This window comes from Equus quagga, chromosome 1 (genome assembly GCF_021613505.1).
Source record: "Equus quagga isolate Etosha38 chromosome 1, UCLA_HA_Equagga_1.0, whole genome shotgun sequence".
Lineage (NCBI taxonomy): Eukaryota > Metazoa > Chordata > Mammalia > Perissodactyla > Equidae > Equus > Equus quagga.
The window spans coordinates 146,955,478-146,974,470 of record NC_060267.1 but is presented as its reverse complement, the minus strand read 5'-3'; the positions used below and the strand labels follow the sequence as shown (position 1 = coordinate 146,974,470).

The 18,993-nt window shown below is 38.1% G+C and overlaps 1 protein-coding gene across 9 annotated transcripts in view; it reads right to left on the bottom strand.

The window, feature by feature from the left end:
• LRRFIP2 (LRR binding FLII interacting protein 2) overlaps positions 1–18,993 on the bottom strand; it is a 108,064-nt gene that overhangs the window by 62,595 nt on the left and 26,476 nt on the right. For 6 of the 9 annotated variants that reach the window (XM_046671030.1, XM_046671016.1, XM_046670998.1 and 3 more), the window contains 2 exons: positions 3,942–4,028; positions 2,638–2,688 (listed from right to left, as the gene is read on the bottom strand). In XM_046671030.1, coding sequence (XP_046526986.1) covers positions 2,638–2,688; positions 3,942–4,028 — 138 coding nt within the window. The remainder of the gene's footprint in view (positions 1–2,637; positions 2,689–3,941; positions 4,029–18,993) is intronic. The other 3 variants (XM_046671064.1, XM_046671025.1, XM_046671051.1) reach the window with 1 other exon arrangement.

Here is an 18,993-nt window from a genome sequence, read left to right as displayed (position 1 = left end):
GCAACAGATGTTAGTTCAGGGCCAACCTTCTTCACACAAAAAAAGAGGGATATAAATTTGTTCAAGGCTTTCTGGAAAAATATAGTTTGATACATTTAATGAAATTAACAGAAATGAAACATACTCTCTTTTTTAAAAGTGCACTTGAAGTGAGGATGAAGTGGTTTTCTTAAAAAAAAAACACAGCCCCGTGAATACACCTGGCAGTCTTCTCTGTCAACAAATAATACTTAAGTCAAGGCCAGAGCCATTCCCTCAATTTCAAATTAGGAAACTTCAGAAACTGCATTTACTCTTTCAGGTCACCAACATGCTACTGATTAAGACATCCCGTTTAAAAACAGAATCAAGGGCGGCCCTGTGGCCTACTGGTTAAGTTCAGCACACCCCACTGTGGTGGCCCGGGTTCAGTTCCTGGGTGTGGACCTACACCACTCATCAGTGGCTATGCTGTGGCAGTGACCCACATACAAAACAGAGGAAGACTGGCACAGATGTTAGCTCAGGGCAAATCTTCCTCCGAAAGACAAAACAAAAAAACTAGAATCATTGGTTAAACTAAGACTATTTGGAGGCCCAGAAAGACCTAGGCTCTTTTCTTATTGGTTCTTTCATCTTCCAATCTATTAGCAGATGTTGCACTCTCCCATACTTCCAAATTCTGGCTCTGCCAATGACTACGCAAGTTGTCTACTTCATCAATCCTTTATTACCTTTTCTATAAAATGGACATAGTGGTACCTATCTTATAATGTGAAATGAAAGCATACGTAAAAAGTACTAGCACAGTGTTGGCATTCAGAACACACTCAAAGGTGGCTTCATGCCTGAGCCTCAGGCCCTTGTTTTCCCTAGCCACATCCCAATACCCGACCCCCACACAAAGAAGTATTAAAATTAAGAGAAATTTTTTACATAGGAAGAGTCTACCTTCTACTAACTGACAGTTCTATTGTTTGTATATGCATTATTTATTTTATTATAAATTTATCAATAATTTATATTTTATATTGTGACCATCATATGCCAACTTCTACTGTAGGCTCACAAACAGAAAGTCGGTAGAGAGACAAGGATAAGAAGTGAGAGGGAAAATCAGTTTGAGAAGAGTAAAAGCAAGGGTCAAAGGGGTTAGAAGTGATAATTTCTCATCTGAAACTAAACCCCACTTCCTCTTCTTGTCCTAGCTATCATTCAAGACTTGGGTTAGTGCCATCTGCATTTTAAGCCTCTAAGCCAAATTGCTCCCCATTCCATGAAAATCTAATGCACACGCTGCCTGAACTGCACACATTTCACAGAGATAAAAAATATGTTTATCTTCATTGTCTTTGAACATAGGAAACAACGATTAGATTTTTAATATAGACTTTTCTTCTTATTTAATGTTTTGGTCTTCCCTAAGATATTAAAATTTGACAATTTACTTTTAGAACTATAATACATAATTAAAAGAAGAAATTAATTTTCTATGGAAATATTAGATAGAAAATTTGCAAGCAAAAGTGATTTCTTTTATTAACACAAAATATTTTTAAGGCATCATCAGTAATATTTACCCAGTTACATGCAGAAGACACTTTAAATAAAAATAATTAGGCTAGCTTTAGTACAACAAAGGACACATTCCACTCCAAAGTAACAAACACATACATGAAGAGTCACTTAATTTTAAGTAACCAAACATCTTTTCTCTCTCTTTTCTACAATATCACAACGAGAATATGACAAAGTTTTAAATTTATAGGTCAAAACAGTCAAAAATATTTTAATTCTGGTTGTACCTTAAAATACTGCCCTAGAAGAGATTTACTTACGAAAGTTGCTTATTTAGCAGCAATTAGATAGTGGTTCTTAACACTTTAGGGATCATAGACTCCTTTGAGAATGAGAATGTAAAAATACCTGTGGGCATTTCACATAAAAATATACATATATTCAAAACTTTGCTTGAGATTTTAAGGCTGCATGCCCCATCCGCCAAGCCTATTCACATACCAAGTTAAGAACTTGCAACAGAAGACAGTTGGGGAACTTTTCAACATTGAAAAAAGTTCAAATTTAGGAATGATTCACAATAATTAATATTCTACTGGTATGCAATTTGCTCTTGTAGCTAATAAATTTGGGAGTGGTGGTAGAAGACTTGAAAAAAACTGAGAACTGAAAAAATAAGAGTAATTCTCAGAGGAGACAAAAGAATGACTTGGGTCATCTCTAAATGAAGACCCTGCTGACTTCCTTCTTAAAAAGAGAGAAAGAAAGAGGGGGAGAGGGAAGGAGTGACGACAAAAGGGAGATGGGGGAAAGAGAGAGAAGGGGAGAGAGGGAGTGAGGTCTCGAGAGAGGGACAAATTTGAGGGAGAGAGGAACAAACCCACAGAAAGATATCAGACTCATTTACTAAATCCTTGGTCAGGAGCATTCACGAGATGAGTGTGAAGGCAAAGACTACAACAGAAAATGGTTGGCCAAGTACACATTTGGTCCACTACAGATAGAAGAGATACTCTCTGACCTTTAGGTTCAAACATGCCAAACATTCCTACTTTGCAAACTATTAGTCAATGTTTTACTTCATGATTGCATTATTTCAGCAACTGATCACAACATGCAGGACAAGCAATCCTGGCCTACCAGCCACTTCTGAATCTGTCCCCATTTCCGATCAAAGGAATGATGAGAGTGCTACAAATGCAAAAGTTTGATAAACTGAACAGTTTCCAATATCCTGCATTCTCCAGAAAGTCTTAAATTAGTCATACACATTTGCCCTGAAGAGCAATGAGTGCTGACTCAAAGTAAGATACACATTCAAAACAGAAAATTACTAAGCTAAATATTTTCAATAATAAAGAGATGGAAGGTTCTCTGAAATTTAGAAGACCATAAATAGAACTTACATTTAATAATTATCTCCTTATAATTTATTATAATTTTAGGAGTATAAAATAAAATGCATTGCAACATTTTCATCTCAAGCTGAGAACTGCATTCAATATATCAAACCATACCTGAGGTTAAAAAAATCAGCAACATATCAGATGTTTTTGGTTTTGTTTTTGGGCTGTGACAATATGGAATCTATACTCTTCTTTTTAACCCATTAGCAGAAGATCCACCACCAACACGAAAATAAAGTGTCTAATACTATCCTGAGGTTTTTTTCCCCTTCATACTAATACCACATCAGAAATATTTTTATGGAAATTTTCAGAGACAGGTCAATGTCAGAAGGAAAAGGTAAACAAGAGTATTTGTTTCATTTTAAACCAGCCCAATTTCTATACGCCTATTTTTTAAAAAATGTTTTTTGCTTTTCTTTCTGATGATAAAAGCATACTGAAACTTATGAACTACAGAAAAGCATAACAAGAAAATAAAACCAGTCACAATTCCACCATAGACATATCAAAGTATTGACAGTAATCACTTCTTTCTAGTAGTTTTTGACTTTATATACGGACATTATTTTTTGTAACACAAAATTGGAGTCCTATCAGTCTTACAGTTGTCTTTTTTTTCATTTTCTTCTATGAATATATTTCTCCATTATTAAATATGCTTAAAAATTGTAAGGTTGAATGACTTCACAGTGTTTTACTATGTAGATATCATAACTGAAATTCTATGACATTTAGGACTATAGCAAATAATTTTGTTGTCTCTAAGCCTACTTTAGCAAATATAAATAAAGCACTTATAACACTAAGATAACTTATAACAATGTACATAGTAAAAGCTATTATATGTTCACTGCTATTATTTAAAACAAATCTTGCATTTAATTTGCTGGCATAAAATGGCTTGTTAAAATATATACATCAGGTTATACTATTCCCAGCATTTCAAAGCAAATCAGATTTACCTCAGAAGTAAACTATCCAAGTACTGACTTTTTTTGAGACTAACACAAAATTAGGGTTCTTCCCCCACATTACCTCTTTCTGTTGTCGTTCCAGTTCTCTCATGCGTATATCTCTTGCTTCTGCCCGGGCAGCCCGTTTTGCTGCCAGCCTTGCCTCAGCCTGAAAAGTAATATAAAGATTGAGATTTATTTGAAAACAACCACCACCACCACCACATCAGCTTTGAGGATAGGAGCAAAAGGAGATTACCTACCAAAGGGGGTGGAGGGGACATGATTTTACATTCATTTCTTTCTCTTGTCCCAGAGTCTCTCCTGAAATCTGTGCCTTTACCTTTAACTGCTTGCCTTGATTACACATTCAAAACATTTCATACAATTCATTATATGTCTCTCCAAACTTGCTTTTTCAAAATTTGTTTCCCTACCAATTCAATCATACAAATAAGAAACTTCAGAACCAGACTCTACTTCATTTTGGACATCTCCAAGTACTGTCAACTCTCTGAGTTTCTCTCAAACCCAACTCGGCCTTCTTTTTTTTTTTTAAGATTTTATTTCTCCTTTTTCTCCCCAAAGCCCCCCGGTACACAGTTGTATATCTTTAGTTGTGGGTCCTTCTAGTTGTGGCATGTGGGACGCCGCCTCAGCATAGCCTGATGCGCGGTGCCATGTCTGCGCCCAGGATCCAAACTGGCAAAACCCTGGGCCACCAAAGCAGAGCACGCAAACTTAACCACTCGACCACGGGGCTGGCCCCTTGGCCTCTTTATTCTCAGTTTCTACTTGTTTCAGAAACTCTTCATATTTCTCTCTCTTTAAATTGAGATATAATTGACATACTACCAAATTCACCACTTAAAAGTATACAATTCTGTGGGGTTTTAGTATATTCACTGCACCACCATCACTACTATGTAATTCCAGGATATTTTCATCACCCTAAAAAGAAACTCCATACCCAGTAGCAGCCACTCCTCATTACCCTCCCCTCCCAGTTCCTGGCAACCACTAATCTACTTTCTCTCTCTATGAATTTGCTTCTTCTGGGCATTTCATACAAATAGAATCATACAATAGCAACTCTTCACCTCTTGCTTGGATACTGCAACTGCCTCCAAATCCATCTACCTGCCTCTAGAATCTGCCCTGTAATTCACCTTCTACATGGTTACATGATTGCCAGTCTGCCTTTCAAAACACATTTCTGATCACGTCATTCTGCTGTGTGAAATCCTCCACTGGCTCATTACTTACGTTAAAGCAAAAATTCCCCAGACTATCACAGAGAGACCAGAAGAAAGGAGAAAAAAGCAAAAACAGAAATAAGATTCCTCCCAGTAAGACAGCCACGTTATGTCACAGTACTTGCCCCACACGTACCAGTTACATCCCATCTCCCTCCATTCCTGGACTCTACTGTGCTCCATTAAGCCTCTCTTCATAGACCATTTGCTTGGCAGAAGGTATTTCCCCCCTCTCTTATTCAGCTAAAATATTACCTTCTGTGAAGATTTCCCCCATTCCATCTTTCACAGACCAATACTCTATGCATATGCCTCTATTGTGGCTATATCGCACTGTATTAAAATTATATGCTTCTGTCACTCCACAACTTTCATGCTTCAACTTCTGCTAAGTAAACAAAAGAATGTCAGGCCCTGAGCCAAGTATCAAGGACATGAGACAAGGAAATAGCTTGATATACCACATGAAAGTAAAAAAGCTTCTCTCTTGTTTCTGTTTTGTAGTGGTTTCCTTTGTTCTTGGCCACATCCAAACTCTGATTCAGATTTCCCTCTGATAACTACAGTAGTTGCTTCTTCCCATGTTGTTGTTGTTTTCTTCTTCTTCTTTTTTTTTTTTTGGTGAGGAACATTGTCCCTGAGCTAACATCTCTGCCAATTTTCCTGTTTCGTATGTGGGACACCACCACAGCATGGCTTGATGAGCAGTATGTGGGTCCACACCTGGGATCTGAACCCATGAACCTCAGGCCGCCAAAGCAGAGCATGCAAAGTGAACCATTATGCCACCAGGCTGGCCCCCCATGTTGTTATATGTGTGCCCAAGTCTCATACGGGGAAGAGACTCAGCTAATATTTAAAGGGGTCTACTATGTGGGAGCAATTATGCTAGGTGCTGAAAATACAGAGTAAGACACGAGATCTCTGCCCTAAAGAAGTTCACAATCTAGTTGAGGGAGACAGAAACACAATGCTTAAAGGGAAGGAAGCATGCAACAGGGAGCAATTAGTTTTGCCTGGCAGGGTCACAACAGGTTTCTAAGAAGAGGAGACAGTTTAATAGTTAACACTTATTTGACTACCCCAATTCTGGCAATTTCCAAGTCTGCTTAACTGGCCTTTTAGTACCAAAAATCCTGCAAAGTCCTCTGCAATATACCAACCTCAAGCTCTAAACACTGACATGACCACAGCAATTAGTCTTCTCACATGAATTTCACATTGGCCTCTATCTTTAAAAAACCTATACCTTCTTTACCCCTCTGACTATGAATGAACAGCACTTTCTTACTAGAGTTTGTATTTTATAGAAAAAGACTTCAAGGCTAAGTTATGCTTCAACTGATAGCAAATATGTTTTTAAATTACAAAGTATCATTTTTCTGGGAAAAATTTTCAAACCTCTTTTTTTAATTTAAGAAAGCCATAACAACAGTAAGATTTTTCACTTCCACGTACATTGCCTTTGTACTTGAAGCCTCCCTTAGAAATTTATCAAGAATGCCAATTTTACCCTTCTAAGATCTGTGGCCAATTCTGCACAATCTATACTAAAATGGGACTTCTCTTACCAAACCTAAATTATAAAAAATTGAAATCTATTCTCTAATAAGACTTCTTTCACAACAAACAGGAAGGGAACCTGATTGTGTAACAAAAAAACCATGGCTTCAGAGCCACGAAAACCTCCGTCCTTTTGGTACTTAGCCAACTTTACCCAAAACTCAGATGTTACCTCCCTTGGAGATGGTACTGAAGAAGGCCACTAAACAACCAGCTTAAATAAGGTAAACAGGATTTAAAACTAACTTATCTGGTTTTTGCTATACATTGCCACCAGATGCCTGGGGCAATACCGAGAGCAGGAGTAGCAAAGAGCTAATGGTGATTCCAATCTACTAAACAAAACACATATCCTATACTTAAACACTGATTTTTTTTTTTTTTTTTTTGGAGGAAGATTAGCCCTGAGCTAACATCTGCTGCCAATCCTCCTCTTTTTGCTGAGGAAGACTGGCCCTGAGCTAACATCCGTGCCCATCTTCCTCTACTTTATATGTGGGACGCCTACCACAGCATGGCTTGCCAAGCAGTGCCCTGTCCGCACCCAGGATCCAAACCGGCAAACCCCAGGCCGCCGGAGCAGGACGTGTGCCACCGGGCTGGCCCCAACTGATATATTTTTAAATAGACAAACTATAGGTACACAAAGCATACTTCTGGGTAGTAACACTAGCATTTTCCCCTCAGAATACAATTGCATGAAAGAGCTACTACAGATTAGCTTTAACACACACTGACGGATATAAAATAAACGGTGTATGACAACAAAGGACAGCAAAGATTTAACTAAGTTCAAAACAAAATTAGTAAAAAATTTTAAACACAGAATTACCATTTGATCCAATAATTCTACTTCTAAGTACATACGCGAAAGAACTGAAAGCAGAGACTCAAATAGATATTTGTATGCTGATGTTCACTGCAGCATTATTCACAACAGCCAAAAGGTGGAAACAACCCAAATGTCCAACAACAGATGAATGAATAAACAAACTGTGGTATATACATACAATTATTCAGCCTTAAAAAGGAAGGAAATTTTAACACATGCTACAACATGGATGAATTTTGAAGACATTATATTAAGTGAAATAAGCCAGACACAAAAGTACAAATGTATGATTCTGCTTATCTGAAGTATGTAGAATAGTCAAATACCATGCAGATAGAAAGAACAGTGGTTTCCAGGGGTTGGGGGGAGGAGGAAACTGGGAGTTGTTTAACAGGTATAGAATTTCAATGCAGGATGATGAAAAAGTTCTGAAGATGGATAGTGGTAATGGTTGCACAACAATGTAAATGTACTTAATGCCACTGAGCTGAATACTCAAAGATAATTAAAATAGCAAATTTTATGTTACGTGTATTTTACCACACACAAAAAAGTAAGATAATTTAAAGTTAGCATAAGACATGAAATCAGAAGTATTCAGGAGCCTAAATCATTTAATTACTTGTAGGGTCTTTAAAAGGCTGATATGACCCAAACTTTTAAAATAAAGTTAATAGGAAAATTCAGGAACTGGAAATTCAGGTTCAAAAGTTACCGGTAAAATCAAGTACATCACTGGACCAGGTTTCTAAAAATTATTCTGATCGTTACGTTTTCAAATATTAGGCACATTAAGGTTGATTAAAGGAAATAATATGCAATTGGATAAGTACAGAAGTTTATTCTTCCTAGAGCAGTGAAAATGACAACACAGAAAAGTAAACACATATTTGGATAGAACTAAATCCATTTCTAACTAAATGCTTGGGGCAAATAGAAAAATAAAATGACAGCAAAAACCATGGGCTTTGATCACCCCTGGAACAAATGCTTTAGGTAATGTTAACTCATAAACTTTCTAAATTCATAGAATGTTCACTTTATTACTCAACTAATAATTAGGAATCGTACAGTGATCACTAAGAAAGATCAACTAGGAAAAGACGACAACTAAACATGTACCATGGTTTCAGTCCTTCTACATTAAAGACTTTTCCTTTACCATCAGATTTTGTACTATGCTCTTTTGGAATTTAAGAAAACAAAAGTAGATGAGATAGATAAAATACATGTATTCACATATAAGTATGTAATAAATAAAAAGATACATAATTACATTTTTAAAAAAGCAAAGGATCTGAATGGACATTTCTTTAAAGAAGATATACAGGGGCCGGCCCGGTGGTGCAGAGGTTAAGTTCGCACGTTCTGCATCGACGGCCCAGGGTTTGCTGGTTCGTATCCCAGGTGTGGACCTACGCACCACTTGCCAAGCAGTGCTGTGGGAGGAGTCCCACATATAAAGTAGAGGAAGATGGGCATGGATGTTAGCGCAGGGCCAGTCTTCCTCAGCAAAAAAGGAGGAGGATTGGTGGCAGATGTTAGCTCAGGACTAATCTTCCTCAAAAAATAATAAAATAAAATAAATTGATCAATTAAAAAAAAGAAGATATACAAATGGCCAATAAACACATAAAACACTCAACATCATTAGTCACTAGGGAAATGCAAATCAAAACCACAATGAGATACCACTTCACACCCACTAGGATGGCTATAATAAAAAAAATTTTTTTAAGGAAAATAACTAGCGGTGACAAGGATGTAGAGAAATCAGAACCCTCATACTTTGCTGGTGGAAATGTAAAATGGTTCAGCCACAATTGAAAACAGTTTAGCAGTTCCTCAAAACATTAAACGTAAACCATAAAATCCAGCATCCACCTCTAGATATGTACCTAAGAAAAAGGAAAATGTATGTCCACACAAAAACTTGTACGTGAAAGTTCATATCAGCATTATTCATAATAGCCAAAAAAAGGGAAACAAACCAAATGTTCATCAACTGATAAATGGATGAGCAAAATGTGCTATTATCCATACAATGGAATATTATTCAGCCTTAAAAAACAATGAAGTATTGATACAAGCCACAACATAGATGTTCATTCATTAAAAACATCATGCTAGGTGAATGAAGACAGACACAAAATGCCACATATTACATAATTCCATTCATATGAATGTCCAGAATAGGCAAATCCAGAGACAGAAAGTAGATTACTGATTGCCAAGGGCTGGAGTAAGGGGGAGATAGAGAGTCACTGTTAATTGGTATGGGGTTTCTTTTTGTGCTGATGAAATGCTGTGTAGTTAGAAAGCGGCAATGTTTATACATCCTTGTGAATATATTAAACCCCTAAAACTGTATACTTTAAAATGGTCAGTTTTACAGTATGTGAATTATATCTCAATTTAAACTGATTTTTTGTAAAGATTGGCCCTGAGCTAACATCTGTTGTCAATCTTCTTTTTTTTCTTTTTCTTCCTCTCCCCGAAGCCCCACAGTACATAGTTGTACATTCTAGTTGTAGGTCCTTCTAGTTCTGCTATACGGGACGCCACCTCAGCATGGCCTGATGAGCGGTGCTAGATCTGCACCCAGGATCTGAACCGGTGAAACTGCGGGCCACCAAAGCAGAGCGCACAAACTTAACCACTTGGCCACGGGGCTGGCCGCTAAACATTTTTAAACAGATGAGATTGAGTGCATAAAAAATATAACACCTAAGTTAAATAGTAAAGTAAGTAAAATTCCAACACATAAAATTCAATATAAAAAATGGGAGAAAGTGAATCTTATGATCTTATAAGTCTGGAAAATGCCAGGTTAAACTTTTTTTAACCAGTCTTTAATAATATGTTATAAATCTCCAAGAAACGAATAAAATAAAAGCACATTTCTCAGACTTACCTGACCGCATTAGTAAATAAACCCTAAGTAATTCTTCAAGGATTACGCTCCAAGGAACACAGTTGGGAAATAATGATTAAACTTATGGCAATATATCAGGATCTAATTCAAATTGTACTAATTCTATTAAAGGGGAACCTTACTTTTGTTCTTAATATTTATAAAATTAAACAATGTTATCAGAATAATCTCTTCTCAATGAAAACTCAAACTTGCAAGATGATGGGGAAGATGAGACCTCACACTAACATAATTACCGTCATTTGAGCACTTACTTAGCAAACCTAGGTGCTTATTTTCCTTTAGTCCACTAAGTAAGCCCTTGAGGTACAGAAAGGTTAAGTAACTTGCCCAATATCCCCTAGTCATTAAGTATTGGAGCTGAGATCCACATCCTAAGAAACCAACTCCAGTAAATGCTCTTAGCCATGTTGCCACAACTTGTATCTTTTTACACCAAGATAAGAGCATGTCCTTAGACAAATAATAAAAGTTTACTTTGGACAAATTATCCTAGGATTTTCAAACGAGCATGGATTCTCTCTTTTCTGTGAAACTGCACTATTTGAGTTCTCTTAGACCTTCGACCACGACTTCACCCCAAATGTAGCTAGTCTCTTTTTGCTGTGTACAGTCTCCCCTTTCATCTTTTTACTCCACATTTTCAACTATCAGCCAATGAGAATGACTCAAATCTAGCAGCTCAAGCTCTGAGCAAAATCAAAGCCTACATTTCTATCTGGTAGATCTCTTGCCATAAACTGAGAGTGAATAAAAAAAAAAAAGCAACCTCATCTTCCCCCAGTGAATAGGCTTTGCTTCCCTATTTTCCAATCTCCAGAAATGCAACCCTTGTCACACCTGTTCAAAACCCAAGGTCTCAGAGCCTCCTACTCCTAACCAAATCTTCCTTTCACTATCCCTTGAATCTAACCTTTAATTTCCGTTCCAACACACTTCCCTTCTTCCAAGCAGGCTCTTACGATTTTCACCTAGAATACTTCATTTCCTAATTCTAACTTCACTTTCTCCATTCCAACTCTCCTCCCATCCTTGCTATTCCATACTACATATTGTTGAATTAATCTGCCTGAAACACCAAGGAATGAGCGAGATAAAACATCGCAAAATAAAATACAATTAGCTATTATAGATTTCATAACGCCCAATGCCCAAAAGCATCCTTACACTTTCTGAATTTTAAATTAGGCTCCTGTTACTGCTTCGGCTAAATAAACACAGGAGAACAGGCTAAAACAAACTCACTGTGGCTCCCAGTAGCATCCCAAATCAGAAACTTAACTAAGGCTAATTCTATTACAACTCTCCCATCTGTCCAGTGGGTCTATACATAAGGCAGGGTCTAACTAATCCACTGGACAGTGCTGTTTCCTTGAAATATAATCTATGTGTCAAATTTCATTTTGACAAAAAACGAAGAAAAGGTTAAGGTGTTTTTGGGGGGTTTTTTTGGTGAGGAAGACGGGTCCTGAGGTAACATCTATTGCCAATCTTCCTCTTTTTGCTTGAGGAAGATTCTTGCTGAGCTAATATCTGTGCCAGTCTTCCTCTATTGTGCATGCGGGACGCCGCTACAGCCTGACTTGATGAGTGGTGTGTAGGTTCATGCCTGCGATCCAAACCCGCAAAGCCTGGGCCACCACAGCAGAGTACGCAAACTTAACCACTACGCTCCTGGCCAGCCCCAAGTTTATTTTATTTATTTGTTTATTTTAAAGATTTTACTTTTCCTTTTTCTCCCCAAAGCCCCCTGGTACGTAGTTGTGTATTTTTTTAGTTGTGGGTCCTTCTGGTTGTGGCATGTGGGACGCTGCCCCAGCATGGTCCGATGAGCAGTGCCATGTCCCCACCCAGCATGCGAATTGGTGAAACCCTTGGCCACCAAAGCGGAGCATGCAAACTTAACCATTAGGCAACAGGGCTGGCCCTCCCAAGTTTATTTTTTTAAAAAAATAGTCTGAATCCATCATCTTAAGATTCAAAGTCAAGAGAGTTAACAACTAAATAATATAACAATATAAACATAAAACATATATATCCCTCCTCACACTCGCGCGCACACACACACACACATCCTTCATGCTATGATGTGAACTCCAGGGACCTTGTCTCAATTATCACTCTCTTCTCTGTCTTCACTCTCCCTCTATTGGTTTATTCTTCTCATCAGAAATAAGTCAAAGTCTCTCCCATCTTTAACAAAGAAAAACAAAAAATAAATCCCATCCTGGTTCAATTCTGCCTTGTCTTCTCTTTATAGCCAACTTTTCTTGCACCTCCCTCCTCACTTTCCACTCCCTTCAAATGACTGCATTCTGGCTTCTGCCCAAATCATTTTACTGTAATTCCTCATGCAACAGTCACTAGTGACCTCTAACTACCAAATCCAACAGAATTTTTCTATTTATATCTCACTCATCCTTTCTGGACTTCCACCATCATCGACCACTCAATTCCTTCTTAAAACACACATCTCTTGGCTTTCTGCAATACTAGTAGTGTCTCCTGTTTTTCTCTTGATTCTCTGCCTCTCTCCCTCAAAATCCTTCATGGGCTCATTTTTCTCTGTTAGCTCTTTAAATTTTAATATAACCAAGGCTTCCAGGCTTGATCTCACTCTTTTCACTCTATGTTCCCTCCCTGGGTGATATGATAGTCTGTAAATCTTTATGTCCAATCCAGACTTTTCTCCCACAGTCCTGATCCAACTGGTTATTAAACACTGAAGCTGTCCCAATGGAACCTCAGATTCAATGTATCACAAACTGACTTTATAAACTTTCCCTTAAACTTCCGCGTCCTCTTTATATTCCCCATCAGTTGTCCCAAAACCCAAAAACCGAAATGAAGAATCATCATAAGGCTCCTTCCTCCTTTCTTCCCTCCCTCCACATTCAGTCACTAAATCTTACCTACCTAGCTCCCGTCAAGATTCAATCTCTCTACTATTTCTTCTATCCCAATTTTCCTCTCCATTCCCACTATCACTGCTTTCATTCACGTTCTCATCCTCTCCCACCAAGATGACTCTAGCAGCTTCCTAACTAGTTCTTTGCCTCCTACCCATCACTCTTCACATGGTGGCTAAAGCACTCACATTATAATTCAAATCTGAAACAGTTTTTATCCTTCAATAGCTCCCCCACAGCTTCTGAAATCAGATTGAAAATCCTCAGTATACAAATGCCTTCATGATTGGCCCCTGTGGCCTCCCCAGCATCATCTCCTCCCATTCCCCAAGCTCTCTCCAGCCGTACTGAGATAGTATTCTGGCAGTTTCCCACATGGTTCTAGTTGTTTCACATCCCTGTGCCTGTAGAGCACTTAGAAAGCAATATACAAAAACCCAAGAAACAGTATTTTTATGCAGAGACGCATTAGAACTTTCAGGACATGGAGAGGAAGGATTTCTTACAATTTTATTACCGTGGTTCCCTGTTGGGAAGCTGGGGATAGGCAGGCCTAGGGAATGAAACAAAGGGCCCTAAATTTGGTTTATAATGTCTTCTTTCCCCTTTTCTTCTTAACGTTTTAAGAAAAGATCTGAAACAACTGTCACAAAATGGTGACGTCAGTTAATGCTGGGTGGTGTATTCATGGTACTTATATTACTAAAACCTTTCTGCATTTAATATTTTTCAAAAAGAACAGTGCATAAAAACACACTAAAAACAAGGAAAACCTCTAGGTTTAAAACTTTTGTCCTGCTGTGATCATGTAACAGTTTTGAGGGAGGCAAATAAAACTCTCATAATTTGACAGAAATGCACTGAATTGAGCTAAGCATGGAAGTGCCAGCCTGCATGTACGTCCATAATATAAAACTCTTGCAGCTGGCATGAGTAAGAAAGAGAAGGTATAGTCTGGGCCTTTACAGACTATGCTTTAATTTCAAGAAATCTGAAATACAAAATTGTAGAAAGTGAAACATTCAAGGAAAATAACTAACTCAGGTAGCTAAGACTCAGAGTTTACTGTGTTTAATTTTGTTTATTCTTCCATGACACTCATGCCAAAGAACACTGAAAGACAAATTAAGAGACATAATATTTATTGTGTTGCTATGGATTCCAAATTAACAAATAAAAATCATTACTTAATTTCCTAGCAACTTCCCCTTTAGTAGAAAATTTTAGGTACCATTTTTCTTAACTAGCTCTTACAATGTAACTATATTTAACCACTTTTTTTTAAGCTTTTGGTAGTTGAAGACCAACTATACAAACTTTTCTGAGCATAAACACCAATATATATTAGATAAAATCTAGAATTTTAACCCATTTTCTCCTGATGTCAAACAAATATATCTTCCTTTTATTCAGAGACCTTTTGATAGCAAAATATTCTTTTGGAAAGAGAGAGGAAGTTTAAGATTAGAGACTTTATTATTGAAGTCTGAATACAACCTAATAGATGGATAGCACAGGAAAATTTAAACTTTGGATCTGCAATGACGTATCTAACCAAAGGGGAAAACGTGAATCATAGTCTGAGTAGAAATATTTTTGGGGGAAAAGGGGGTGTTGCCAATAACGTCTTCACATTTAGGTTAATGATATTGTGCTACTTGAATTTTTTTGTCTCCAAATTCCTATATGTCACAGGAATAGTAGATTATGACTGAACATTATACCAAATATTTTCCAGTCACAATGACACAAAACTAAGTCTTAGGGCTCAATAATCCTCCTTTTATGATGGTTAGAGGAACAAATCAAGGAGCAGCGAGATACTGTGAGTAAGGCTGGCCATTACAGAGCCAGGGCTCTGCATGGGGGCAGGGGGGGTGGGGGTGCTGCCTCAACCACATCTCCCACCCTCCTTTGCCTTAGTTCCAGTGAATGAATAGGGAAAAAAATGGAGAGAGGTCTGCACTCTACAGGAATTCACTGAATGCATGCACTAATGCCACTAGAAGAAACCCCAAATAACTAAAAACACCAACAACTTAGATTTGCTCTTTCAAAGGATTTATCTAATAAAAACAGTAAGTGCAAAGGGGGAGAATTTTTATTTTTTTGATTTTTTTTTAACTGGGTAGAAATAGAAAGAAAAACATTCACTTTCCATAACTCTGAAAAATTAACTCACATTTTATAATCTTTTATAAGTTTTTTTGTACCACCACTGAGAACACTTTAAGGTATTTTGACTAAAAGTAATTCTGCCTCCTGTGGATTAATTTTTTGGACAAATCCAATTTGCACAGAACGATCTGAACTAAACACATAGGATGATCAAAAAGTGTCAGAAAGAAGAAAGACTCAAAACTTGACCTCGAAATCTTGGAGCTCTTTAGGGCTCTGCCTGAGGAGTGATTATCTTCAACTCTATACTTTCTCCCCAGACAATCTCATCCACACTCATGATTTCAATGTGCTCAGAATTCAATGTGATTTCTATATGCTCACAAGTCTCAAATATTTATCTACACCCAAACCTCTCCTTTGAGCTCTTGATCTATAGCCCCAAACTGCCTCTTCAAAATCTCCACTTAGTTGCCTCACAGGCACCTTAAATACAGCACTTGCAACATAAATGCATGGTCTTCCTTGTCCAAACCTCCTCCCCACTCTAATGCTCCCTACTATCCACCAGATGCACAAGCCAAAACTTCCCCTCTCTGCAACCCAACCACAGCCACTCACTGAGCATCTACCACTTACCTCTCCAGTCCAACAACCTCTCATCATCCCCAGTGTCAACATTCTAGGCTAAGCCACCACTTCCTCTGCAAGTCTCATGACTCATCTCCCCACATCCACTAAAGTCTCTTATAATGTCTGATATAACATCCAACATGCAGTAAAGTCATTCCTTTTTTTTTCCTGAGGAAGATTAGCCTTGAGCTAACATCTGTTGCCAACTCTCCTCTTTTTCTGCTTGACGAAGATTAGCCCTGAGGTGACATCTGTGCCAATCTTCCTCCACTTTGTATGTGGGTCACCACCACAGCATGGCTGATGTGTGTAGGTCCATGTCCAGGATCCAAAACCGTGAACCCAGGCTGCCAAAGAGGAACACACCGAACTTCACTACTTTAGGGGCCAGCCCCTAAAGTCATCCTTTTAAGGCACAAATCTGATCTTGTCATGCCCCTACACAAAACCCTCCAATGTTTTTCCACTGCTCTTAGGACATATACCAAAATGCTAAATACAGTCGATAAGAGTCCATATCAGGGTTCTCAATCTTGGTCCTACTGACATCTGGGCCAGATAATTTTTGGTTGTAGGGGGCTGTCTTGTGCATTGTAGGATGTTTAGCAGCCTTCCTGGCTTCTACTCACAAATGCCAGTAGCACACCCTACCCCCAGTTGTGAGAGGCAAAAGTATCTCCATACACTGCCAAATGTCCCCTGGGGTACAAAATCACCCTCAGTTGAGAACCACTGGCCTATATGATGGGGCTCCTGACTAACTCTCTGGCTCCTCTCCTCCTTGCTGTCCACGTTAGTGTTAATAGTGATATTACAGGAGGCATGACAGTTAAGAGTGTAGGAGCCTAAGTGCAAAATTCAGCCCTACTCCTTTCCAGCTACGGGACCTTGAGTAATTTACTTCACTTCTCCATGCCTTGGATTCATCAGCGACAAAATAATGATAGCAGACCACCTCACAGAGTTGTCATGAGGATTAAATTCACTTAAAGAACTTAGAACAGAGCCTGGTACATAATAAGAGCTCAGGAAATGTTAGCTGTCATCGTTATTCCTTGAATTCTCCATCTCTTTTAGCCTCAAAAACTTGTCACACATTCTTCCCTCTGACTGGAAAGCTCTTCCACACATCTGACAACTCAATTTCCCCTACATAATTCCACTCATCTTTCAAAACTCTGTTGAAAGGGCACTTTCTCAGGGAAGCCTTCCCAAAGTGCCCAAACATGTCAAGTCCCTGTCACACACTCTTTAATAAAATCATTTACTTTTTACTGAAAGCACTTAATACAGTTGTAAATAAATATATTACTGTATTTCCTCAGTTCTAAGAATGCCACTGATTGTGACATACACTGACAATCACAGATTTCAAGACAGAAAATGGCCATATTAAATGTAGACCCTTTTTTTTTTTTTTTTAGGGAGATTAGCCCTGAGCTAACATCTGCTGCCAATCCTCCTCCTTTTCCTGAGGAAGACTGGCCCTGAGCTAACATCCGTGCCCATCTTCCTCTATTTTATATGTGGGAGACCTGCCACAGCATGGCTTGACAAGCAATCATAGGTCCGCACTTAGGGTCCAAACTGGCGAACCTCCAGCCGCCAAAGAGGAACATGGGAACTTAACCAGTTCATCACTGGACCAGCCCCAATGTAGATATTAATTTTGAAGAAAAAATATGAGCTGAAAATCAAAAAATTAGTCCATTACGTAATTATCTGTTTAGTGTCTGTTTTCCCCTCTAGAATCTAAGCTCCATAAGGAAATGACAATGTTAGATCTGTCCACTCCATATCCTCTGTCGCTAACACAGCACCTGCAGAGAGCAGAGGCTCAATAAACATTTACTGAATGAAAGACATTCAAAACACATGGTTTAAAAAAAAAAAACCTATTTTTAAATGAAAGATGGTATTAACATCCATAATTATTGCTGATTATAGTAATTCTTTGCATTTTTAACAACCGCTATCCTTGCCAAAAGTTTTTTATCCTTAATTTGCCATGGCCTAAAAATGAATAAACTACTCAAATAAAATAGCAAAATAACTATGAGAAGATCACTAGCTCTATCAAGCTATTATGATTATCATTCCACAAAACAATAATAATAGACAGTATCTTCTAAACTAAGCACAATTCTTCCCTTTGCATCCTCCTTCTCAGGCTGCTAATCCGTAATCAAAAACCACAAACTTCTGGTTCTCATTACTAGATACCTGGAATGGCTGTTACCTCTCTTAGGCAGCAAAATGAAATCCAACCAAGTATCCACCAACAGATAAATAGATTTAAAAAAATGTAGTGTGTGTGTGTGTGTATATATATATATACACACACACACACACACACTCACACATAAAGGAATATTATTCAGCCATAAAAAAGGAATGAAGTTATTTAAAAGGAAAAAAAAGAGGAATGAAATTCTGATACATGCTACACCTCTTGAAGACATATAGCCAGACACAAAAGGACAAATATTGCATAATTCCACTTACATGAAGTATCTAGAATTAGAAAATTCATAGAGACACAAGGTAGATTAGAGGGTAGCAGGGACTCAGAGAGGGAGGGTGGTGAGTTATTGCTTACTGGTTACAGAATTTCTGTCTGGGGTGATTTTAGAAACACAGTCGTGATGGTTACACAACATTGTGAATGTAATTAATGCCACTGAATTGTAGACTTAAAAAAGGTCAAAATGGGGTTGGTCCCATGACACAGTAGTTAAGTTTGGCGCACTCCACTTCGGCAGCCCAGGTTCATGGGTTCAGATCCCAGGTGTGGACCTACCCCACTCGTCAGCCATGTTGTGGCAGTGACCCACATACCAAAAATAGAGGAAGACTGGCACAGATGTTAGTTCAGGGCAAATCTTCTT